This window comes from Ursus americanus, chromosome 2 (genome assembly GCF_024610735.1).
Source record: "Ursus americanus isolate L20-20 chromosome 2, mUrsAme1.1.p, whole genome shotgun sequence".
NCBI classification, from domain to species: Eukaryota; Metazoa; Chordata; class Mammalia; order Carnivora; family Ursidae; genus Ursus; species Ursus americanus.
In genome coordinates, this window is record NC_142128.1 from 98,616,057 (window position 1) to 98,642,647 (window position 26,591).

The 26,591-nt window shown below is 49.6% G+C and overlaps 1 protein-coding gene across 1 annotated transcript; it reads left to right on the forward strand.

Moving 5' to 3' along the window:
• Nucleotides 1-5,059: 5,059 nt before the first annotated feature.
• Nucleotides 5,060-6,913, forward strand: CCDC185 (coiled-coil domain containing 185). The gene has a single exon (XM_045795705.2). It carries the CDS (start codon nucleotides 5,060-5,062, stop codon nucleotides 6,911-6,913), a length of 1,854 nt encoding a protein of 617 aa, XP_045651661.2.
• The last annotated feature ends 19,678 nt before the right edge of the window (nucleotides 6,914-26,591 follow it).

Genomic DNA, 26,591 nt, shown 5'->3' on the forward strand with positions numbered 1-26,591 from the left:
GAGAGGGAAAGACAGACTTTAAAAACTCCATGCTTTTTTTTAAGTTTTAACAAAGCCCGTTCTTCTCAGAAAATACTCAACAAAATGTTGAGGATGAAAAGTGACCCCAAATCGGGAACGTTATGATGTGCAGCTCTTCCCCCTCAAGTTTCTCCTGGAAAAAACCCTCCCTACGTTTAGCATTACAAAATCTTTGTAATAAGATTTCATAAATAAGTAACTGTACCATTTTGTGTGTCTGGGTCACCGTCAGCTCTGGAAGTACTATTTTGACTCCTTTTCTTCACAAGAATTGGCTAATTACCATCTCCTGCTCTTAACTGCATGAAGGTGACAAATGTGAAACACATCAAAATCCTAGGATGCCGCTCAACCTCGAACGTCTAAAATCCTCTCCTGCCCTCTGGTCCAGACTCGATTCTGCAGCGCCGGGTCCGGTCCTCCCTCCGCCGCCTCGGGGCGCCCCGTCTGTGCCCCGGCAGAGGCCAGTCCCACCCGCGGGGCGGCTGCTCGGGTCCCGCACGCGCTCCGCCTGCGGCGACCTCCTTCCACACAGAAGCTCACACGTGGAATGTTCCCATCGTGGGTAAGTGCTGGTCTCCTTGGAAACCTGACTTTCATAGTGCCAGGCTCTTACCCCACGATTTTCTTTTTTTAAAGAAAGAAGTTTACAGGCTACAATTTTCATTCTTCGTTCGGCGTGAGCCTGAGGTTTCCGTGTACTGCCCTGGGTGCTCACATGACACTGTTTCTTCGTTACTGTTTGGTGGGTCCGGCGTTGTTAGCGCGTCCGTGTCTCGCGTGCACGCGTACAGAGTGGCTCTGCACTGTTTGCAGAAACGGTTACTTTGGGGCATTTGTTTTCCTGGGTGAGGTGAGGAAAACGTGGGGCGGGCATGAAGGGCTGAATTCCTGTGAAACTGCTCCAAAGCTGCATTTGGAAAACTCATCATTTACCCTACCCTCCAGTCATTGAGAAAAACACCTTTGACCCAAATATCATCTTCTTAGAAAAGGTGATCTCAGAGCAATCCGATAGAAATATACCACGATATATATTACATACAGGGACAATTTTAAATTTACTAGCAGCCACATTAAAACAAGCAACGTGTGAAATTAACTTTGATAATATATTTTCTTTGGTCCATTTTTGTGTTCAAAATTGCATCGCAAGTACCCGGTATAAAAAAAGGTGTTGAGATAGTTTATCTACCCTTTCACCGTCAGTTTGTGGACTCCAGTGTACGTTCTAGAACACCTGACAGTTGGAACCACCTCCAACCATCTCCGAGAACCAGGAGCTTTGCTGAGACGGACCTTGACGTGGCCAGAGCCAGCTTCCCAGGAGGGCGCAGAGCATACTCCCATTTCAGAGATTAATTTGAATTGTGTGGTCTGAGCACGTTTGGCGTATTTTCCAGAACTCTGACAAATGAAAAAAAGAGGCCCACATCTTTATTTGGCAGAAGGCCCAAATTCTGGGACCACCAGTGAACCGCACTGAGGATTTTTCTGCCAAATAAAAAGAAGGTCGATTGTTCCCGGTATCGAGGGAATGCCTGGCAGCTTCGCACTCACAATACAATCTCTTCCATCTGCTCCAGGGAGGAGCCCGTGGTCTCCCCGGGGGCTTCATCCAAAGCCTGCCCTCCTGTGCTGTGCTCCAAGCCTCCTTGGCAGCCCTCAGAGGAAACGTTTCCCTTCCAGGCATTCCCTTCCAGTTCCATGTTGTGGGGCTCACCTGCATCTCACCACCAAGACTGCTGCTCCCAAGGTCACCTCCACGGAGCCTGTCACTGCCACTCAGTCCTGCCCAGGCGTGTCCGGGAGGAATCCACCCTCAGGTCCCGGTCCCTCGACCTCTGACCCAGTCCCTCCTCTCCCCTGACCCCTGTCCGGGTTCACCTTCCTTCTTGCTCACCTGGATTACTGAACCCATCTCCTCGCTGGCCCCTCTCCAATCCCCCTTCCTTCTCCCAGCTTGCCCTCCCCACTGCTGCCAGGCTGAGTTGTAAAATATAGACCCACTCAGATCACTTCTTTCAGTTTCAAGACACTTATGGGCTCCTCCCCATTGTCTACACAGTGGATTTCCAGCCCTTTCTATAAGCAGAACCCCAATTCTCCTCAATGAGGTGTCACCGAGAGCCCCAGGATATAAAGCAGGGAAAGCGTGAGCTGCTCTGGGGGCAGAGGCGCAGGGACAGAGGCCTCTGGGCTGCCAAAGCCACCCAGCGGCCTGGGGCCCACGGCAGCTACCGGCGATCCTGGAGCGGGTTGGGGAAGCTCGGCTCGCCGGCCGGGCGTGGAAGGCCCCGTGGAAGCCGGGCACAGCCACACTCCTGGTGTCATCACCTGCACGCGCTCCCCCAGCACCCCCTCCCCCCAACAGCACACACGTGACCCCGATGAGCCGGGCGTTCCTGCGGCTTCTGCCTGCTGTGAACTCCTGCCCGTCCCCGTCCGGTGGGATCCCGGCTGCCCAGATGACCCTCTAACCCTGTGCCATGATGAGGTTAAGACTGTGTCCTTTATTCACTCAGCAACAGAGGCGAGAGCCATCCTGGGCTCCACCAGGAATTCCGAGAGCCCTCAGGGGGAAGCAATGGGCCAAGAGCCCTGAATTGGGAATTTGAGTCCTTGGGCTCTTGGCCTGCCTCTGCTCTGTACTTGGGTCTTTCCATTCAGCCCTCCACAGCTACGGTCTTACTGCTCTTGGCATCATAATAATGATGATTCTAGTGGTTTCTATTTTTAAGGCAGCAGCGACATGCCAGACACCGCCGTAAGCGTGGATTAACTCACTTTGCTTTACAGAACGAAGCACAGTGTTTACTGGACTGAACTCCCTCTTTCCAGTGACGTTTGGAGCTGAGATGCACGGATGCTCTCCTGCAGGGATGAAGCAGCCAGAACGGCGGGAGAAGCATCCAGTCGAGGGACTCTGTGGGTTGCAGCGCTGGCTAGGGCAGGGCTCCTGGCTCTCGGACGCCTTGCTGTGCCCCCCACAGCACTGCTTTGCTGTGACTGCTAGTGGCTGGTACTGGCCACAGCCAGGTTTCCAGGCAGGGAAATTTCCAACAGAGAGATAGTACACGTGGGTACCAGCATGACTCACTTCTTGCCTAAATAGATCCTGACTTAAAATTATTCCATTTCAAGTTGAATTTGATTTTTTAAAAAAGTCACCTCCTAGTAAAAATTGCCATCACAAAATCATTTTTCTAACAATGACGTGAGCAGCACCAATAGAAATCTCGGAGGCAGCAGCTGTGGGGCAGGTGTGTGAATGGGCCCCCACCCAGGCGGGACAGGCTCCCAGACAGGGCTCCGCTACCCCGGCAAGGCTGTACCACGTGGCCGCAAGGACAGGGCCACCACAGCCCTCTGGTGGACATGCAGTCATCACTTTCCTAAAGGCACTTCATCTCAGGCAGCTCAGGCGGCTACACCAGTGCCTACACCGAAACACCACAGGCTGGGGCTTAAGCAGCAGTTACTGGTCCCAGTTCTGGAGGCCAGGAAGGCCAAGATCAAAGCGCCAGCCCATCCCGTTCCGCGGGGGGGGGGGGGGTGCTGAGACGGCCACCTCCCCGCCACAGCCTCACATGCTCCTCTTCCTGTGCGGACACCAATGCCACCGGGGGGGCCCGACCCTCATTCTCTGACCCTGATTACCTCGCGAAGGCTCACCCCCAAGTGGTGTTAGGGCCTCCATCTAGGAGTGGCGGGCAGAGGGGGTGCCCCAACGTCAAGTGCGTGTCCTGAGAGTCAGCATCGTGGAAAACCCCTCCCAAGGACCAAGTGACCTTTGGGGAACTCCGTGAACCCAGCCAGGTCTCAGATTTGTCTCAAGGACATGTTATCAACTCCTACCGGGCCTGGCTGCCCAGGTTGGTGCAAAGCTCCAAGAAGAGGCCGGTGACTCACAGGGTGAGTCCTGCTGGGTCCTTTCCTTTAAGGAGTGACCATATTTGAAGAATATTGCCCAGAACTGCTTCCCCGTTGTACCCCAAAGGAACTCGGCCAAGACCCACAACACAGGATGAACACGGCAGAACCTGCTTTTAAAATTACCCTAATTCCATTCTTTTCTTAAGCTGGGAAATCTGCAGAAACTTCTGTAAACCCATATATTCATTTAAGCCTTACAATTCTTAACTGAGGCTTAGCAGGACATCAACATAACATTTACTAAGGCATTGAAGTGCTAAGACCTTGGGGATAACTTTATCTGACTCTCAGGACAGCTCCCCTCCTCCATTCCCTTTTTCCAGAAGGTCAGAGACCACACAGGTGGAGAGTGGCCAAGAACGTTCAGACGCCTCTCCAAGATCATATCCAGTGCTTTTCCCCGGAGCCCGAGGAGCCTCCACAAGGAAAAATAATCTCCCAAAACTGGATAAAAGGGACTAAGAGCAATGGATGAGGGTTCAGCGCAGCAACTCGCGGATCCTGTTTCTGAAGTGTGCATACGACATTCATATTTTGACAAAAGCAGTAATTGCTACACTAGGGAAAAAATAGACGAGCCTTTTTCCTGTTCTAAAGTTTAAAAAAAAAGTAAACAAAACATACTCCAGCCTGCTAACTTAAAACGGCAAAAGGGTGGGGAAGCCTGCGAATGGAAGCCTCCCCCGCCGCTCACTCAGCACACGCACACATCGTGGAGGCACTCGCACGTGGAGGCCCCCCCGCCCTCCGACCCCCTCCCCGGGGCACGTCGACCATCCCTCGCGTTCTATTCTGGAGTGACACCTTCACGCGGGTTTTTTCAAAATCCTGCTAGTTGAAGGTGTACAAACGCGAGTTCAGTCCCTGCCTGAAATACGGGGGCGGGGGGGGTGGCTTCTAGTGCACCGGCAGCTTTGGAGCCCCCTGATTCCTGCAGTCCCTACCCCGGCCGCGCAGCTGCCTGAAGGCCAGTGGCCAAGGCGCATTGTGAAGTGGCCAGAGCGTCACAGGCGCGGACCCCGGGGTCGGGGGTCGGAGGGCGGGGGGGGGGGGGGCGCAGCACCGCGGAGCCGGGACCCAAGCTCACACTCCAGGCGCGAGTATGGAGGGCTTGGGCCGCTTCTCCCCGCGCTCCCTCCTGGACCCGGGCGGGAAGCGCGCGTCGGGGGCGTGGCTGCGGGGGCCCGGGGCGCGGACGGAGCAGTGCGTGGACTCTGGGGCCGCGACCCCGGGCGAGGGGAGCGAGGCCGTGGCGCCCTGGCCCTACCCGCGCTGCGCGCCCACCGCCCGGCCTCGCCGGCGCAGGTGCTCCGACTCGCCAAGGGAAAGCCGCAGTCTGACCGACGTGGCCACGAGGGCCCCGGACCGCGCCAGGAGGTCCCGGCCCCGCGGCCCGCACCTGGAGGACGCCTGGGGCGAGCCCGGGCCCAAGCCTCAGCCCGGAGGCAGCGTGCACAACCCCGCCTGGCGGCGGCAGCCCCATCTACAACACCGAGGGCCTCAGCACTGCCCTCCCGCCCAGAGAGACTCGCCCCCGCCTTACCCCGAGGGAGCGTACACCCCGCTGAGCGGGACCTTCGGGATGGAGAGGGCGCAGAGCGGAGACCAGTGGGCGGTGCCGCTGTGCAGAGGTCCAGGTCACTGGTCCCAGTCCTCGGCTCTCTCCGAGAAGTCTTCCGTGCCGTCCCAGGAGTTCAGGGCTCAGTCGGCGTCCGTGTGCGCCCACAAAAGGGACGGCAGTGATCTGCTGGAGTCATTAGCCAGCCAGCTCTCCCAGCCCTCAGTCTCTAGCAAAGAAATTCAGAGCCCGCACACCCAGATCCTCAAGAGCAAGCTGGAGGAGGCGGTCATGTCCTCCAGGGACCAGAAGATCGTGGCCCTAGTGCTGACCCGGCTCAAGAAGGCCCAGAAGATGCGGGAGCTGCAGCAGCAGGCGGCGGCGGCCTGGGAGGAGCTGAAGCGCTCGGACCAGAAGGTGCATCTGACCCTGGAGCGGGAGCGCAAGCTGCTTCTGCAGGAGAGCCAGGAGCAGTGGCGACAGAAGGAGCAGCGCGTCCGACGGCGGGACGGCCAAGCCAGGACCGCTCCCAGGTCGGATCGCGCTTGCAGGGCGCGGCCGGAGAATCCGCAGGGAGCCCGGGCAGTGGCCGAGCCTGAGCCCGCGCCCGCGCCCGCGCCCGCGCCCGCGCCCGCACCCCGGAGGCAGAGCCTCGAGCTGCTCTTGCAGGAGCCCGAGAGGATGGTGCAGGGCCTGCGGGAGCAGGACTGCCTGCAGCTGCAGGACAGGCTGGAGCAGGCCTCTCACCGGAAGAGCCTGCACACCCTGGAAACCCAGAAAAAGGTCCAGGAGACCAACCTCAGCTCCCTAGTCAACTACCAGGCCCGGAAGGTCCTGCTGGACTGCCAGGCCAAGGCCGAGGAGCTCCTGAGGAAGCTGTCCCTGGAGCAGAGCTCCCAGCGGCCCCACGAGGTGCCGCAGGGCCTGGTGAAGGAGCGCCCGCGGGAGCTGAGCGACAGGGCCCAGAAGCAGCAGGAGCAGGTGCAGCAGGCTCGGCGGCGCGCGCAGACCGCCGAGGCGCGGACGCGCGCGCACAAGCAGCTGCTGGCCGAGCTGGCCGAGCAGAAGGTGCAGCAGGCCAGGAGTGGCGTCCAGAGGAACATCGGGGACAAGGTGCAGCACATCCATGAGCTCAGTGTCCTGCGGGAGAAGAACCATCACATCCTGAAGCTGAAAGCCGAGAAAGAGGAGAAATGCCACATCGAGGGCATCAAGGAGGCCATCAGGAAAAGGGAGCACAGGATGGAGCAGATCTCCCGGGAGAAAGACGCCACCTTCGAGGAGTTCCAGAAGATCTCCAGGGCCTCCAGGAGGGACCACGCCCGCGCGCTGGCCAGCAGCTTCTTGGACCGGAGGGCGCGCGAGGCTCCGCACGGGCCGGGGCCGCAGGGCTGCTGAGAGCGGGGCACTCAGGGGTCTGCGCAGGGACGAGGCAGAGGCGAGCGACCGGATGCGCCCTATAATCTCCTTGTAGCTGAGCACTGATTTGAAAAAGTATATAAAATAGCTGCACTTTCCTCTCATGAACTAGTTCATTGATTCGTGCGGGGAGCTGAGAGGGTTGGGGATAGAAATTTGTGCATTTTAAGAAAATGACTTGTAATCTTAAATTTCGATTTAAACACAAAATACTAGCTCTTCAGTAATCTTGGAAGCACACATCAGGCCCATTGTTGAGGAACTAGAGAAAAGTCTACAGGACGGGACGCAGTTCTGGGTAGTAAGTCTTTTCCTGTCCCAGAACTTACAAAATTATAAAGGGATGCTTTGAGGGATGATTAAATAATCAGTGTAAGGTGAGGTGTTGAGGTACTGGTCACAAGAAATCTCCGAAAAAGAAAAGAGATTGTGTCAATGTGTGAGTTGGGGTGGGGGGTCTATAAACACGTAGATTTGGGAACTCTTAGTACTTCATCCCCTCTTAGGTGTTCATAACGCACCTGAAAGTTCTAAAGGCTCTGAAAAGGCCTGCAAGAAAGATATTTAATTGTTTAACCTAGAGTTTCTCACAAACCGTGGAGCCCTTTTCTCCTTGGATCACTCCATGGAATTGGTGTTCTGTGAGGTGTTTTTGGTGATACTGCAGCTTCTCTGCTTTGCCACAGCCCTGCTATCCAAGAGCTTGCCAGAATTTTCTGCTGATTCTTTGCGCACTCCCCCTCTTTAGCCAGTCCTATCCAGTCTTTTGGAACAAAATTCGATTGCAATCTATTTCTCTTCTGTCCCTCCTGAAGGAGGCGGGTGATGTCATCTGTCTACCCACATGGTGTCTAATTGACCTCACCAGCCCAGAATGAATGACTCAGCATGGTTCAGGAACATGACATTTTCAAATTAAGGAACCAAAAGCTGAGTAGGATTTAACCCATCACATCGCAAAGCTTCTCTCAAAAAATTATACAGGTTTTCTTCAAAGCCCCTAATGTAACATTTGTCTTTAGAAAGGAGAGAAAGAATAAGCCCAATTGTCTTATTAGGATTTTTTTTAAGATTTTATTTATTTATTTGACAGAGATAGAGACAGCCAGCGAGAGAGGGAACACAAGCAGGGGGAGTGGGAGAGAAAGAAGCAGGCTCCTAGCGGAGGAGCCTGATGTGGGACTCGATCCCAGAACTCCAGGATCACGCGCTGAGCCGAAGGCAGACGCTAAACGACTGAGCCACCCAGGCGCCCCTTATTAGGATTTTTTAAATGACATGAAAGGTAACCTGGCCAGGGATTTTGTTCAGAGGTCAGCATAAGAGTCACGTTCTCATCTTTGTTTGTTTGTTTGTTTGTTTGTTTGTTTGTTTGTGAGAGAGAAAGAGCATGGGAGTGGGGAAGGGACAAACAGACCCTCACTGAACACGGAGTACAAGGCGGGGCTCGACCCCACAACCCCGAGATCCTGACCTGAGCCAAAATCAGGAGTCAGTCCCTCAACTGGCTGAGCCGGCCAGGAGCCCATATTCTCATGTAGTGGGGATCAGACCCTCCCCCCTCTTTCGTGTCTTTCCCCTGCCTGGGGTTCCCCCAAGGAGACCCTCCTCGGACCCTCACGTCTTTGCTCAAAACACGTCTGTTCATGTCTTCTGCCCATTTTTTGACTTGATTATTTGTTCTGTGGGTGTTGAGTTTGAGAAGTTCTTTATAGATCTTGGATACCAGCCCTTTATCTGTAGTGTCATTTGCAAATATCTTCTCCTATTCTGCGGGCTGCCTCTTTCTTTTGTTGACTGTTTCCTTTGCTGTGCTGAGGCTTTGGATCTTGAAGAAGTCCCAAAAGTTCATTTTCACTTTTGTTTCCCTTGCCTTTGGAGGCGTGTCTTGAAAGAAGTTGCTGTGGCCAATGTCGAAGAGGTTACTGCCTATGTTCTCCTCTAGGATGTTGATGGATTCCTGTCTCACATTGAAGTCTCATCCATTTAGAGTTTATCTTTGTGTATGGTGTAAGAGAATGGTCCAGCTTCATTCTTCTGCATGTGGCTGTCCTATTTTCCCAGCACCATTTATTGAAGAGACTGTCTTTTTTCCATTGGATATTCTTTCCTTCTTTGTCAAAGATTAGTTGAGCATAGAGTTGAGGGTTGATTTCTGGGCTCTCCATTCTGTTTCATTGATCTATGTGTCTGTTTTTTTGCCAGTACCATGCTGTCTTGGTGATCACAGCTTTGTAATATAGCTTGAAATCAGGCAACATGATGCCCCCAGGTTTATTTTTCTTTTCAAAGTTTCCTTGGCGATTCGGGGTCTTTTCTGGTTCCATACAAATTTTAGGATTGTTTGTTTCAGCACTTTGAAAAATGCCATTGGTATTTTGATCAGGATGGCATTAAAAGTATAGATTGCTCTGGGTAGGGTAGACATTTTAACAATATTTATTCTTCCGTTCCATGAGCATGGAATGTTTTTCCATCTTTTTGTGTCAATTTTTCATAAGTGTTCTGTGGTTTCTAGAGTATAGTTCCTTTACCTCTTTGGTTAGGTTTATTCCAAGGTATCTTTGGTTTTTGTGCTATTGTAAATGGAATCTATTCCCTAAATTTCTCTTTCTATAGTTACATTGTTAGTGTATAGGAAAGCAACTGATTTCTGTGCATCAATTTTGTATCCTGCCACATTACTGAATTGCTGTATGAGTTGTGGTAATTTTGGGGTGGAGCCTTTTGGGTTTTCCACATAAAGTATCATGTCATCTGCGAAGAGAAAGAGTTTGACTTCTTTGCCAATTTGGATACATTTTATTTATTTTTGTTGTCTGATTGCTGCTGCTAGGACTTCGAGTACTATGTTGAACAATAGCGGTGAGAGTGGCCATCCTTGTTGTGTTCCTGATCTTAAGGGAAAGGCTCTCAGCTTTTCCCCATTGAGAATGATATTCACTGTGGGCTTTTCATAAATGGTTATGAAATTGAGGAATGTTCCCTCTACCTCATAGAATAAATAAATAACTGTATTTTCCCAGATACACATATACCCTGAAGATCATCTATGAAACAAATATGAGAAGACTCAACGTGGAGAGAAGGCGGATGGGCCACAGGCTCAGGACCCAAGGAACTGTATAGAGCGAATGCCCTGGGTTTCCGTTCTAACCGCACGCACTCCGGACCTGGAGTGGAAGAAGCAGGCAACCCAGAAGCACCAATGAGTCTGCAGTCTCTAGCTAAACCAAGAAAAGGGCAGCCTAACAAGACAGAAAACTTTCAGACAGTAACTCCACTCCAGCCAAACACTGCAGCAAACGGCCACTGTGACCCCCACCCTACCCATGCCAACGAAGACCTCTGCCATCATCAGGTTGAAATAAGGAGCTCCCCAGTGTCAGTGGAGACCAAACAGGGAGCTGAGACTTCCAACCACCACCACCACCCTCACCTACCACCACTCACCACCACCACCACCCACCCCATGCCCACGACCCCCATGACCACCCACCACCACAACCACCCACCATCACCACCACCATCACCACCACCCCCATCACCACCACCATCACCACCACCACCAACTCCACCCACTGCTAACACCCACCTCCATGCCCACCACCACCATGATCACCCACCCCCACTTACCACCACCTCCCACTCCCACCCACCACCATGACCCAACGCCCACCACATCCACCATCACCACCCACCACCAATTCCACCCACTACCACCCCCACCCCATGCCCACCATCACCATCACCGGGATGACCCACCACCATCACCACCATGCAGTAACGGTGCCCTCCCTCTTCCTGCCGGGTGGTGTCAGAAAAGGCTAGTGGACAGTGAGCAGTTTTGTCACCATCCGTCAGCCAGGGAGTATCCATGAGGCCTCAAGGGGAGTGAGTACTCCCGCCTCCACCCAGCAGTGATGAGGAACCCCCCACAGCACAGGTGGCAACGGAGCTAGGATGAGAAACTGGACTTCTCCCTCCACCTGGCAGGAACGAGGCCTCGACCTCCCTCCTTCTGGAGCAGTGAGAGAGGAAACCAGATAAAACAGAAGGTTGAAATAAGATCTAGTCTTAGGAAACTCGAAATGACCAGGCTTTGACTGAAAATCACTTGTCATACCAAGAACCAAAAGTATCTCGAAGTGAAAGACAATGACAACACAAGGATGACGAGTGGGAGAAATAGCTAAAGGTTCTGCAGCAGACACAATAAAAATGCTTCTCTAAGCAATTATGAACACACTTCAAACAAATGAAAAAAAAAAAACCTACTAAGTCTTGGCAAATAGAAAGTCTCAGCAAAGAAATAAAAGGTATAAAGAATCACCAAATGGAAAAACATACAACTGGAAAACACGATAACAAAAATAATAAGCTCCGTGGATGGGTTCCACGGCAGAAAGGAGCAACAAAAGTCACGCAATCTGAGAAACAGAAACTTTGCTGAGGAGGAAAGAAAAGTAGCAGAGCCTTGTAGGTCTGTGGGCCTATCACAAAAGATCTATCGTTCAGGGTGGGAAGGGAGGAGAAAGCAGGCAGGGCTGAAGAACTACTCAAGGAAATAACAGCTAAAAAATTCACGAACTTGGTAAACGAACTAACCTTACATAGTCCAAACGCTGCATGAACCCCAAAAAGGGTAAACCCACAGAAATGCATAAAGACGCATCATAGTCAAATTTCTAAAACTGAAGAAAAGAAAAAATTCTTTTAAAAAATATTTTATTTACTTGAGAGAGAGAGGGAGGGGGAGAGAGCATGAGCAAGGGGGAGGGGCAGAGGGAGAGGAAGAAGCAGACTCCCCGCTGAGCAAGGAGCCCGATGCGGGCCTTGATCCCAGGACCCCGGGATCATGACCTGAGCCGAAGTCAGACACTAACCGAGCCACCCAGACGCTTCAAAAAGAAAAAAATATTGATCAAAAGAATGAGAAACAAGCTATAGACTAGAAGAAAGTATTTGCAAAATAGTGGCTATATATTTAATATATATATATTTAATATAAGAGAAAATCTCAAATTACTCATCTAAGCTCCCACCTCAAGAAAAGCTCCCACCTCAAGAAAAGCAAAATATACCCGAAACAAGAATAAAATAACAAAAGAGCAGAAATCAAACTAAAAACAAAAGCAAAGGGGCGCCTGGGTGGCTCAGTCGTTAAGTGTCTGCCTTCGGCCCAGGCGTGATCCCAGGGTCCTGGGATGGAGCCCCACATCAGGCTCCCTGCTCCGCTGGGAGCCTGCTTCTTCCTCTCCCACTCCCCCTCCTTGGGTCCCCTCTCTCGCTGGCTGTCTCTCTGTCAAATGAATAAATAAAATCTTAAAAAACAAAAAAACAAAGGCTCAGTTCTTTGAAAAGTTGGATGAAATGGACAAACCTCCACAAGACTGATAAAGAAAAACAAGAAGACGCAGGCTCCGACATCATAAACGAAACCATGGTATCGCCACAGGCCCTAAAGACATCTGAAGGGTAATAACAGGGAAGGACGGCACACGTGTAAATGTGAGAACTTAGACAAATGGACCAAGTCCTCCAAAAACACAAGCTACCACAACTCACCCAGTACAAAATAGATCACTTAAACAGCCCATAACTGCAAATGAAATTCACAATTTAAAAACCTTCCCCCAAAATTTCTAGGCCCAGATGATTTCACTCAAGAATTTCACCAATACTTGGGGCGCCCGGGTAGCTCAGTGAGTTGAGCCTCTGACTCTTGGTTTCAGCTCAGGGCCTGGTCTTGGGGTTGTGGGGTCGAGCCCGGGGCAAGCTCTGTGCTCAGCGCTGAGTCTGCGTCCCTCTCCCACTGTCCCTCCCCCCGCTCTCTCTCTGAAATTAATTAAGATCTTAAAAAAAAAAAAAAGAATTTCACAAACACTTAGAGAACAGACACCAATTCTGCACAGCCTCTTCCAGACAATAAAAGAGGGAAGGACCCCCTTCCCAGTTCGTGTCCGGAAGCTAGTGGTACCACGATACCCAACCAGACAAGGACAAAACGAAGCAAACCAAAGACCACAGGCTGATGTCCCTTACGAACGTAGACTTAAAACTCCCTAACAAAGCATTAGCAAATCACATTCAACAATGTATAAAGAGAATCATACGCCACAATGACATGGGATTTACTCCAAGAATTCAAGGCTGATTCGTTCTTTAAAAATCAGTCACCATATCAATAACTCACACGTTCATAGGCTGAAGAAGGAAATCACAAGAACATATCAACGGATACGGAAAAAGCACTTGACAAAATTCAACACCCGTTCATGAGTAATCCTTCCAGAAAAATAGAGGGAGCCTCCTCCACTTGGTAAAGAGCATCTACAAAAAATCTACAGTGAGCATTACACCCAATGGTGAGAGAAGAATGCTCTGTCCCAGGATCAGGAGCAAGGAAGCATGTCTATTCTCACGGCTCTTGATCTAGGGCTGGGGGGAGAAGGAAATCAGAGGTACGATTAGAATGGAAGAGATAACACTAGCCCTGTCTGCAGATGACATGGTCATCTGCGTGAAAACCCTAAGGAACAGGCACGAATCTTCTAATAGGTGGGTTCAGCAAGGTCACAGAATAGAAGATCAATGTACAAAAAGCAGCGTCTTTCTATATACTATCAGCGAGCACAGGGTCACTGGAATAAAAATACAGTACCTTTCACAGTTGCCTAAAAACATACTTAGATGTAAATCTAACAAGACATGTAAGACTTGCCTGCTGAAAAGCACAAAATGCGGGTGAAAAAATCAAAGAAGACAAATTAACAAGGGGCCATACTCGGCAGAATAAAGATGTGAATTCTCCCCAAACTCAGGGACAGATTTATTGCCGTTCCCACCAAAATCCCAGGTAGGTTTGTTTGTAGGTATGGACAAGGCTAGCCTCCAATGTGCACATAATAGCTAAAACAATTTCAAACCAGGGAAGTGCAGCGAGAGGAGTCGGTCTACCCAACTTTATGGCTTAGGACGCAGCTGCCGCAATCAGGACCGCGTGATAGCGATGAGGGAACAGACGTATTCCTCGGTGGAACAGAGTAGAGACACCGGAAACAGGCCCACACAAATATGTCTAATTATGATTTTTGACACTGATGCAAAAGCGATTCAGTGGAGGAAGACAGTCAATTCAACATTACGTTTCTGGAACAAGTGGGTATCGTCAGAGACACGAGAGAGACAGACGATAGAGATACAGAGAGAGACAGAGAAGACCTTCAGCCCAAGGGTCATATCTTATACAAAAATTACCTCAAAATGGATCCTCGTCTTAAATGTAGGTTGTAATACTGTAAATGTTTTAGGGAAAAACATGGGAGAAAATCTTCAGGATCTCAGGTTAGGTGGGTTTATTCGCCTTGGCACCAAAAACACCATCGATAAAAACGTAAGTTGGGCCTCATCTAAATTAAAAGCTTTGCCGTGAGAAGGAGTGTTAAGAATGAAATGACGAGTTACAGAATGAGAAAATGCAAATTGAAACCACAACGAGATACCACTGTTCACCTACCAGAGGGGCTCACGTAGGAGATAGAGACGCCATGATATGCGAGAAACCAGACCTTCCCTCAGAGGCTGCACGGTGGTAAGTGGAACGGCCTCTCTGGAAACGAGTTTGGCAGTTTCCTCAAACACGAGAGATGTTAACTCCCGCATGACCCAGTGATGGCGCTCCTGGCGTCTGTCCCGGAGAAATGAAGACATATCGTTCATACAGAAACCTATTCCTGGGGTGCCTGGGTGGCACAGTCGTTAAGCGTCTGCCTTTGGCTCAGGGCGTGATCCCAGCGTTCTGGGATCGAGTCCCACATCAGGCTCCTCCGCTATGAGCCTGCTTCTTCCTCTCCCACTCCCCCTGCTGTGTTCCCTCTCTCGCTGGCTGTCTCTGTCAAATAAATAAATAAAATTTAAAAAAAAGAAAAAAGAAACCTATTCCTGGATGTTCCTAACAGCTTTGTTCACACTGGCCCCGCACTGGGTGAACCCGGATGTCCTTTGATGGCTCAGAGGTTAAACAAACCTCCCCACATGAACACCACCCAGCAATGCAAAGGAACTGACTTTGGACACACACATCAACTCAGACAAATCTCTAGAGAACGACACTGAGGGAAGGTTACGTACACAGTGGTGACTGAACTTCTAGAACGTGATGGAAAGGACAGGATCGCAGATGGGGAGGGCAGAGTAGGGCTGTCAGGGCCCAGATGGAGCAGAGTGTGTGTGTCCATGAAAGGCAGCCCGAGGGGTCCTTCTGTGATGAAAACGTGTTGCATCTGGACCATATGGCTGTCACTGTCCTGGGGGCGGGGGGGGGAGGACTACACCACAGTTTACGAGATGTCATCATCAGGAAACCCTGGGTAAAGGGACCCAGGATCTCTCTGTAGGCATTCTTGAAACTGAACGTGAATCTACAATTATCTCAAAAGGTTTCTCAAAACAAAACAAAACTCACATTCTTTATCGCTGGAAAAACTAGCATTTTTGTTGGTGACAATGAGAACTTCAAAAATTGACCCCGGGATAACAAGATTTAGTAGAAATTTATTAACACGAGGTAAACTCAACAGTGGCTCTAACTGTGAATAGAAAGAGTTGTTATTGACTAAAATTAAATGATAGGACCGGATTTTCTTTACAATGCTTAGATCTGTAAAATTGGCCTGCAGAAATCGAATGTGGCAGAAATGATTCCCACAAGGGAAAGCCCACAGGAACAGAGGGTGTCATTGGTCACACTGGATATTGTCAAAAACACACCGAAACATAAATGCAATTAATCTCAATGCAAAGAATGTCTTGAAATTGAAAACAAAATTCAAAAATGTGGAAGCAATGACTGTACTTAGAAAACTGACCACAGAATTGAATTGGCTTAAAGGAGTTTGGGTTGGGAAATTCTCTCAACGAAAACGTACTAGCCTTGGTATTCTGACTTTTACAGTGTTTACGAACGGGTGGCTCTCGACTTACAGTGGTTCAACAGGAGTTTTCCGTTCTAGGATGGTGTGAAAGTGCAATGCAGTCAGTAGAAACCGTACTTCGAATCTTGAATTTTGATCTTTCCCTGGCTTAGCGGTGGGCGGTACGATCTTCCCCAAGGTGCTGCCCAGCAAACCGTGAGCTCAGTACGCTCTATCCAATGAATTACAGGACACATCTGAGCATTACATTCAACATTTATTATCAAATAGGCTTTGTATTAGGTGATTTTGCCCAACTATAGGCCAACCTAAGTCTTCTGAGCACGTTTAAGGTCGGTGAGGCTAACCCAGGACGTTCGGTCGATTAGGTGTGTTACACATTTTCGACTTATGATATTTTCAACTGGTGATGGGTTTGTCGGGACGCAACCCCATTGTAAGTCAAGGAAGATCTGTACCTATCAGATCAAAACCGTGGGATCAAAACATCCTATTTTCTAGTAGCCAAACCTTATCGAATGCTTACTTTGAGCCAGGCACCTCATGCACACCGGACTTTTAAATTCAATTACCTTCTTTAATTTTATAACGTCCGCAGCATAAGTACTACGGTATTTCACAGATGAGGACCTGAGGCGTAGTGAGGAGGAACAGGACCTCTGAGTGGCAGTGCTAGATTTGAACCCAGTTCTTGGTGGCTCCCTTGCTGTTTGCACGCATCCCATAGCGTCTCAGTGACAGGGGGGAGGACACAGGCTCTGAAAGCAGACTGCCCGTGTGCAAACGGCACTGCATCACTTAACTGATGCTTGACCTTGGACAACATCATCACCCATGCAGGCATCGGTGTCTTTATCCATATAAAGGAAGTAGAGCATATAATCCGTAGGGCTGTGACGACTAAATGGCTTAACACGTGTAAGGGATCCAGAACAGTGGCTAACATACAACATGAACGCCACGTTTGCTTTTATTATGTAATATTTTCTTAAGGCTCGTGCTGGACAAATTTTCATTTAAAAAAATATCTGATTTGCAAGTACGCTCAGAATTTTGGAGGATGAATGGTAAAGCAACCTAACTCCTGTCAAGTCTTAGCACACCTGTGTCTTTTACTGCAGGATTTAAACACTGACAATGGTATTAGTCGCATTTGAACTGAAAGACGTCAGGAGTTTTGAAGAAATTGCCTTTGGCTCTAGGCGATCTAAGTGTTTCTCCACTGACTGTGTAATTGAATTAATTCCACATCGGACCAGCTTTCACTAATGCTCTCCCTCCATACTGATCCTGTAGCAATTCTGCATGGGGGGAGGGGTGGGAAATGCTGACTCAGGTCCGTATTCTCAGCATTAACCCCTCCTGTGCTTGGAAGGTCACCGAGATGATATGGAACTGTATTCTTCTCCTTTCTGTATGTCCTGGATACACAAGAGTCAATGATGGGCTTTTTAAAAATTATTTTTTGAGACACGAAACATTTTCCATTGCTTTTGCCTTCTTCGAAACCCAGAAAGCTCTGGGTATTTTCCAGTTCCGCGTCTAGTTTTTAGGGAGACCCAGTTCCCTTCCTCACAGCACTTGAAACCAGGATATTTCTATTTCCAGTTGAGCTTTCTGTGTCTCAAAAGGGACCACTGTTTCACTTTGATGTTGCAGATGTTTTAATTCAAAGGAACTAGGCGGTCAGATTTACTGGAAAGCCTACATTTTGAGGTTAAGCAGAGGTGAACTAATTCCTGAAAGGGGAGGAGGGACCCCTCCAGAAGATTCTGAATCTTACTTTCTCCATTAACCTCGTTATCACTTGTGCTGGGTGGACGATGGTGATGGCTCAAAGCCATGACTCTTCCGTAGCCTTCAAGATGGCAAGGGACAGAAGGTCTGGGTCCCAGTCATGGCACAGCTGGGGAGTCTCCTGCAGCAAGCTGAACCTAGGCTCTGGCAGTAACTACCCACTGCTTTATTATCATCTTGTAAATATCTTCCTTAGGCTCCGCTAAGAACTGTGTGTTGACTAAGGCTACAGATCGACTCTCTCCACATGCCATGGGAGATGTCATCGCCGGCCTCAGGCTTGTGTGTTTCCTATCCACAATCCACGAGGAGAGACGTCTCTGCCTCCAATATGGGAAGCGCCAGGGAAGACTTGGACTGGGCCAACTGGGTCCCAAGCCCTTCCCATGGACCTATCTCTGTGTCCACGACAGCACTGTAGCATGAAGCATTATACTTGGTCCAGCCTGTACGTGGGGCCTCTTGGGGCTGTTATGAGATGGGGGTTACTGGAGAGGGCAAGCATGTTCTTGAGCTGCTCAGCAGAAAGGATGCTGAGCTCTCGGCTCTCAGGAAACAAGCTTCGACACATGAGGTAGCCAGAGCCCAATGACAAGACAAGGTTTGGGAAAGCACATGCTGTGAGCAATAACTGCCATTTAGTTAGGCTCATTTTAATGGCAATGAAATATTCCCAGCTTTCCCCGAATTCCCTCTCCCTTCTATAGTGCAAAAACAGGCGCTAACTTGCACTTCCCACACGTTCAGAACAGCTATGTCCTTCATAAAATACAATGTCTTTGCATTGCTGGGGTTACAGAAGTAAGGGAAACCCTCTTGGAGACCCAGACACGCTCACACGCACATACACAGTCAGAGACCTGAGCAGAGTTGCTCTGAAAACATTCCAAATAACAGCATGTCAAAAAGAGAAGCTGCCTCGGAGATTCCCAGTGTAGACCAGGAACTGGAAGACAATGACCTTGGCCCAGCTCAGCAGTGTCCTTAGCTCCTGGCAGAAGCAAACACAACCCACACGGGGGGGTACTCACTTCAAACTCCTGAGGTTTCCACAGATTAAGATCAGCCCAGCACGAGCTCACAAAGCCCATCACACGTGGAATCAAATCCTAGTGAGTGATAATCAGCAGGAATAAGACAGATTAGGACCCATACAGATGTGAAATACTGGAATTCTTAGATCCAGAATAGAGAGTAGCCACCTACAAAATGTTTAAAAGAAAGCAATGGAATCCTGAAATGAGCAAGCAGAAAGGAATAGCAGATACGGTTAGGAAGATTTGAAAAAGACATAGAAGTTTTAGAAATGAAAACTATAGGTTTTGCTATTAAAAAAATAACTCAGGGGGCACCTGGGTGGCACAGCGGTTGGGCGTCTGCCTTCGGCTCAGGGCGTGATCCCGGCATTGTGGGATCGAGCCCCACATCAGGCTCCTCCGCTGTGAGCCTGCTTCTTCCTCTCCCACTCCCCCTGCTTGTGTTCCCTCTCTCGCTGGCTGTCTCTAGTTCTGTCTAATAAATAAATAAATCTTTAAAAAAAATAAATAACTCAGAGGGTGAGATAGGTAGCGTATTAGACACAAACGAAGAGGCTCAGTGATACGGAAGATAGACCTGTAGCAATTTCCCAGAAAGCAGGACCAGGGAAAAGATGTAAGGTGCAAAAGAGAGGTTGAAAGGTAAGGAAGACAGAGTGAGAAGTTGCAATATCAAATCACAGTCCAGGGAGGAGAGAAGCAATAGGAGAGTGGCCAAATTTAAAGGTCCTTTTCTAGACCTCATGAAGGACATGAGTGCAAGGACGGCAGTTACCAAATAAGATGCAGAAAAAGTAAACCCAAACCTCGACACATTGAAAATAACATGCCAAACACCAAAGACAAGCCATAGATTTTAAAAGCATTAAAAAATAATGCGTCACCTTCAAAGGAATAACAGACTTAATGGCAATTTTCTCAACAGCAAAAACCAAAGCCATGAGACAGTAGAATAATATCTCCTGAATGCCGAGAGAAAAATCACAGTTGCCCTAGAATTGTCCACCCAGCAAAAATATCTTCACTCGTGAGACTGAGATAAGACATTTTCAGAGAAACCAAAACAAAGTTTACTACCGACAGGCATAAACCAGCAGAACTTTTAAAAGCTGCACTCCAGGAAGAAGAAAAATGATCCTGGAAGAAAAGTCTGAGATGCCAAAAAGTAAATAAGTGGGCAAACATTAACATTGTCTGTGACAAATAATACTAACATCTAATTCCCATGACTAACTTATGGAAATAAAAATGCTTAAAAGGAAAAAATTAAAATCCCGCCGGCCAACCGTGCAAAGGCTGAGAGAGGAAGTGGTTGTGTGGTTTGTGGGAGGGTTGAGGCATGAATGGTAGAGTTCAGCAGTTCTGCATGACAAAATTTCAAGAATCACCAAGAAAGAATAGAAATAGAATACAGCATAACTTCTAGACAAGTAGGAGGGAAAAAATGGAATAAGAACACAAATGAAAACGTGAACTTTTAATAGTCCAGAAGCAAAGGAAAAATGGTATAAATAGAAAGCAAAAAGCTACAAGACACTAGGAAGACATACCAGTCATCCCGATGAGTGAAAAAGGACTAAACTCACCACGTAGCAGACCAACATTGACACAGCAAATGTTTAAGCAGTTCGGCTATGCACTATTCACAAGGGACACGTTCAAACATAAGGACAGGGAAATGTTGGAAGCAAAAGATATGTGAAGCAAATATTAACCAGAAGGAAGCTTTCTGCTGTTAGAAAAGGAGATCTTAGCAGATAAAAGCATTATATAGACAGAGTCTCTATATAACAAAGTGTTCCGTTCATCTGGAAGATAAAACAAATCTAAGATCTTACATATGTGTGTAAAGCAAAATTGATAGAACACATAGGGAAATTAAACTCATCATCAGAGTAGGAGATGTTCAAGGTAACTCTTTTATTTGATGGGACAAAAAAACAAGTAAAATTTTAAACATGTGATATAACAAAAGGATATTTACCCAAGTCGACCGTGGAATACCAAATAGAGAGTCCATCACCGTATGGACTAAGTTCTCTAACCACAGTGCAATTATATTAGAACTCAAAGCTATAGGCTTAGAATTTTTAAATTCCACTTTTAAATACTTTGTAGATTAAAAAAAGAGAGAAAAAATTTTTAAGATGGATTTACTTGAGAGAGAGAGAGTGCTCAAGCAGGGGAAGGAGCAGAGGGAGAGAGAGGGGAAGCCGACGAGGGGAATGGGGGGACAGCAGGACTCGATTTCACAACCGGGAGATCATGACCTGATCTGAAACCAAGAGCCCCACACTTAACCCACTGAGCCACCCAGCAGCACCCACCCCCAGAAATTTTTGAATGTTAGAACTAGACAATCATGAAAATACCATGTCCCAAGGCTTATGGCATCATTAACTTTAAAAATAAAAACTGCCAGTTATTTTACCAGCAAAAATTGGATTTATTTGGAAATAGCAGAGAATTGCAAACCCCAGCAAGCAAGCTATGCAATTATAAGCAAGACAGTAGAACAAAAGAGAGGCTCTTGCATGGAGGAAAGGAGGGGCTGTTGTAAACTAAAAGTCCGCTGGAGGAAACTGGGAGCTGGAAGCCTGTGGCTTCTCATTGGCTGGGCTGTGACGCTCTCTCATTGGCTGGGCTGTTGCTGGGGCAGGAGGAAACCTTCCTTCCTGTGATTGGGTAGTAAAGCCGGATTACTTGCAAGGTAGGTCTCCTAGGGTTGGGTTTGCAGTCCACAAGGAGTGCCCTGCTCCCCCTCAAATCAGTTCTAAATGAGGTCTTGGAAAACGTGAAGCTACTAAAACTTCTAGCAGAATTGTTCAAGAAAGACAGACATGCACAAATAATACTAAACATGAAAAGGGGGTATAATGAGCCCCTTGCAGAGAAGAAAAAGACAAAAGTATACTGTAGAGAAATTATATGCCGAAGAAGGTGTAAAGATGTGTGAATTTAGAAGAAATGAACACATTCCTTTAAAAGCACCAACTGGAGGGGTGCCTGGATGGCTCCCAGGTTAAGCATCTGCCTCATGGGGACCTGGTATGGAGTCCTGGGTCGGACTCCGTGCTCAGCATTCTCCCTCTGCCTGCCGCTCCCCCCAGCTTGTGCTCTCTCTCTCTTTCTCTTTGACAAATAAAATCTTTTTTAAAAATAAAAATAAAAAATAAAATAACTCGAGAAGAAATAGAAAATCCAAATAGCTCAAAACCATTAAAATGTGTGAATCAATTGTTTGGTTTTCCTACAAAGAATCACCAGGCTCAGATGATTTTATGTAAATTCTACCAAACGTTCATGGACCATGTCAGTCTAATCCTATGCAAATCATTGGGGAAAAAAAGAAAAATAACACCCACCAATTTATTCTGAGCCCACGAAGACTTTAATACTAAAATTTGAAAAATATAGTGAAGAAAAATCATAGCCTCATTCATGAACATAAAGGCAATAATCCTTCATAAATAGCAAAATGAATTCTGTGCTTTGTGAAAAAAGATAGCACATCATGACTAGTCTGGGTTTATTCCAGGAATATAAGGCTTAACTTCAGAAAATCTATGATTATCATTCACTACATTAGCATATTAAAGAACAGAACAATACAGTTATTTCAATAGACGGAGAAAACACATTTGATGAAATTCAAAATACCTATTTACAATTTTGTAAAGAATTTAACTAGCTCAGAATAGAAAGGAATTTCCTTAATCTGATAAGGGGAGTCTACCAAAAACCTACAGCAAACATTATTTTTAATGCTGAAGGCTTTTAGATTCAGGGGGGAAAAAGAAAAGAAATAAAAAGTAGACGGTTTGGAAAGGGGAAAAAAGAAACCTCCACACTCATCATTCACAGAGGATGTGATTGTGCGTCGAGACCATTTTATCTACAACCTTAAAAGTTAAGGATTCTTAATGACGCCGTTTGGAATAGCCGAGAACTGGAAACAACCGCGCGTCCGTCAGCCACACAGTCACACGATGGGATTCTGCGCAGCAAAGAGCAAGCGGACGGTCACACATCCTCAGCAACCCCGTGAATCTCACAAACTTAAAGGTGGGCGGAAGAAGGCAGACGCCGAAGCGCGCCCGCGGCATCACCCCGCTTATGTAAGGGACCTGTACGGATGCAAGTGGTCCCTCCCTGGGTTCAGTCGGTCGGCTGGGGGTGCAGGGTGAAGCCACGGGGTGAAGTGCGGGGTGCAGAGTCAGCCCGTGCTGGGTGTACGCGCACGCTCCCCCCCCCCTCCCCCGGCTCACTGACGGTCCTGGGACGGGGTGACTGTGAGCTGTTTGCTCCACCGGAAAATGGGCATCACGATGGTGCTTGCCTCGCTGGGTGGCTGTGAGGTGAGCTGCAGATTTCAAGACGTGGGACCCTCCACTCCCCGGGTCTGGGCGGCCTACACCCGGGTTGTCCTCTCACGGACGCCCCTGCCAAGGTCACAGGCACCATTGTCAGACGCTAGGTCTTCGAAGGGAGGCGCTGAGCGACTGACTCAACCCAACTCCTGCCGGGTCTCAGAACCAGGGAAGCGGTTCCTCCTTACCTCTGTGGTCAGAGCTGCTCCAGTCCAAGGGCGTGACGGTTTGGAGCCGAAGGGCCGTGTCTGGAAAGCCGGTCCCAGCACTCTCCCAGGGCGGGCCCAGCAGCGGCCACCCGCGCCCACTCCGAGGCACACGGGCATTGATGAAGGAGAGAACACAGCCCCCGGCTTCCCCCACCTCCGCTTTTCCTGCTCTTTGTAAAGGCTTCTGGAATAGATTTGAATCATACAGTCTTTGTACAATGCCTTTTCTGCACAGTGTTTCTTGAATAATTATTTGTGCTTAGTGTTTAAAAAATAACCTGGGTCAAAGAGAAGGAATGTAATGTGTCTGTTCAATACAAGCTAACTTAGTGGGAGCCCCCGAGCCACACCCAAGGAGGTGGACAGGGCCACGTAGATGGCGTGGACAGGGCCACGTAGATGGCCGGCACCGGGCTCTGGGAGGGAGCCGCAAGCAGAGCTGGCAGACTTCCACGAGCTTTCCCGATGGGTGTCCCGAGCCTCCTGTGCTAGACAGGTCACCTGGGGATGCGGCAGGAGGACGTGAGGGCATGAGAACCAGTGGTCGGCCCAAGCATCCTACCCAGGAGCCTTCTGCTGCACCCCGAGATGAGTCTGGGGCTTTCAAAGGAGTGACAAAAGCAGGAACCACACGCCTGGTTTGTGGCTTGCAGCATGAGGGGGCTGGGCCGGTGAGAGCGCCAGTGTGCCCGCAGCCCCAGACACAGCCGCTGTTCACAGGGCCCTGATCAGGGGCAGAGGCATGCTGGGCACTCCGAGTCTGACCCCCACTCATCTGTATAGGAAATCCACATGGGGGGCTGCTAGTCTCTGCAATGAAAACACAGAAGCTGCTGGAAGGCTCTGAGCCATCAAGCAGCACGCCCCAGGCCCCCGAACCCACAAGCTACAGGATTGGGGGCCAAACACAATCCGGTGATTCCAGCCCCAGGCTCTGTTCAGGCTCTCATCTCTCCTCAGTCGACACCGGTTGGATTCCAACTAAGTTGTCTGTGTTTCGAACGCAGGACTGTCTGCATTTCCTGAGCTCTCCCCCCAGAGCATCTGTTCTAGTGCCGACTGCCAGTACGTGTTTACTGAAATTGAACTGTAACAGCCCTGAGCGAAGGTCCCTGCTGGCCAGGTCAAGGCTCCAACAGCTGCTCGGGGAGCGGCATGCGAGGCCCTGACCCAGGCAGGTGACCTCTACTCTGGGGCTGGGGGGACGTGGGGGGCTCGGGGCATCGGGCACACAGCCTCCCGGGGTGGCACACCAGTTCGTCCAACTGTGGAGAGGGGCTCAGGTCAGGCCCCCTCCAGGTGGCCCAGCAGGTGTCTGAGGCCCCAGGGGCATCATCCAGCCCTGCTGCAGGAATGTGGTTTGGCTTGTCTCAAAGCTTCCAGAAAATCATTTGAGAAGTAACGTTTGAGAGAGCACGGCCGCCCTGCTTGTAAGTCTCAGCATGTTCTCAGAAGCCTGACGTGCACTGTCTTGTAGAAAACTCTGTCACCAGCAACTTGCCCATAAAACCCAAAGCACACATCGTGGGAAATGCCCCCAGCGTTTCAGAGCGAGGCCTCCTGACTGCTGCTTCCTTCCAGGGACGAACGTGCAGGCTCCGATGTGACGGGACGGCCCAAACACACGGAGGTGCCATTTCGGGACTTGAGTCACTCTGAGTCAGTGATAAATTAATACCACCCTCAATCTTCCTGAGAATGCCGTCTTCACATGCCAGAGATGACGGCATCCTGGTCTAACTTCCTGGGTCACTCTGCCGATCTGCACGAGGAGCCCCCCCAGCCAGGCTGCAGACAGACAGCTCCCCGCGGGGCACCTGTCCCAGCCCAAGCAGGCAGGGGCTAGCGGGATCTTCCAGGGGCCGCCGTGTGGACTGGAATGAACATCCCATGGTGCCCCCAGCTCCAGCACGAGTACCCTCCATTTCAGGGGCTTCCGTCTAGACCTCCTCCTCACGTAAGATCTTAGACGCCTGCACAGTGGCCCTCAGACGTACTGGGGGAGCCCCCACAGCACTTATGGCCACGTTCTATCCCCGTCCTGCTCCCGTCCTCCTGAAGTCTGCACAAGCATGGCTGGCACTGCCCGAGGGAGGGGGACCCTGGCGTCCCGGCCTCCGTGCACCGTCACGGGCTCTGAGGCGCCACGGCTTGGGGTGCGTGTGGAGGGTGAGTCCTGCCTCGTCACAGGGACACACGCCGGCTGCTGTCTTCTCAGACCCGTAGCCTTTTGTAAGAGACCATTCCTTCAGCCTTGTCTGCTGCCCTGTCCTGCTCAGGAGCCGCACAAACCCCGGGACTGACAGTCCTCGTGCAATTCAGCTCCTGCAAGAGGACAGGCTTGCAGTCAGATAGGCTCAGGGATGGATACCCGCTGCAGGAGTCCCTTGGGGTTCTCAGTTAGCAGGACTTACTTGATCCTGGCAGTTCAGAGAAGTGTAAACAAACATAGGCTAGAAAGTTCTTCCTCTCCGTAGAAAGCCAAAACGTAAATGTAAAGGGAACAATGGAGTGAGAGCGCCGGCACACGGCGGCCATCATGAAATTAGGGATTTATTTATAATCTCACAGCATCTCTGCACAAGATACTCACTAATTACGAAGTAACTTTACAGAAAGGGGGAAAAGCCCCTTCAGAGTGGAGAAATCCCGGCCACACCACCTAAACCAAATGACGGAAGCTGCCGCTCCAGTCTGGAGACGGCGGGCCTCCCGACAGGTGCACAGACGGAGAGCCCAGCCCCTCCGCACATGGGGAAGCACGGGAAGCACAGGACCCGGGTTGGGGGTGCTCTGCAGCTTCAGGGATGTCCGCAGTAACTGAAATCACAGGAGGCGAAGGAGGCAAGGGGAGCCAGAGCGGGGTTTCCGCTGCCACGGGCGACATTCTCGGGAGAAGGTGTGCGGATAAGCAGGGGGGCCGTGGCGCGACTGTTCCAGGCGCCTGAGCAGAAAGGACGGCAAACATGGTAAAAGACCAACATTTATTTGAAAAATTTTTAAAGACCTACTTGTTTATTTTAGCAGGGTTCGGGCAGAGGGAGAGAGAGAGAGAGAATCTCAAGCAGACTCCCCACTGAGCCCGGAGCCCGACATGGGGCTGGATCTCACGACCCTGAGATCATGACCTGAGCAGAAACCAAGAGCCGGGCCACCCCCAACTGAGCCAGCCAGGCGCCCTCGTTTACTTGAATTTGAATGAAATTCTTCGTCTTTAACTTCCCTGTAAATGGGAAACCATGTCAAAATTAAATTAAAAAAAAAAAAAGTCCCGAGCCATCCTTTGAGGTGTGTGAAGACGTGTTTCC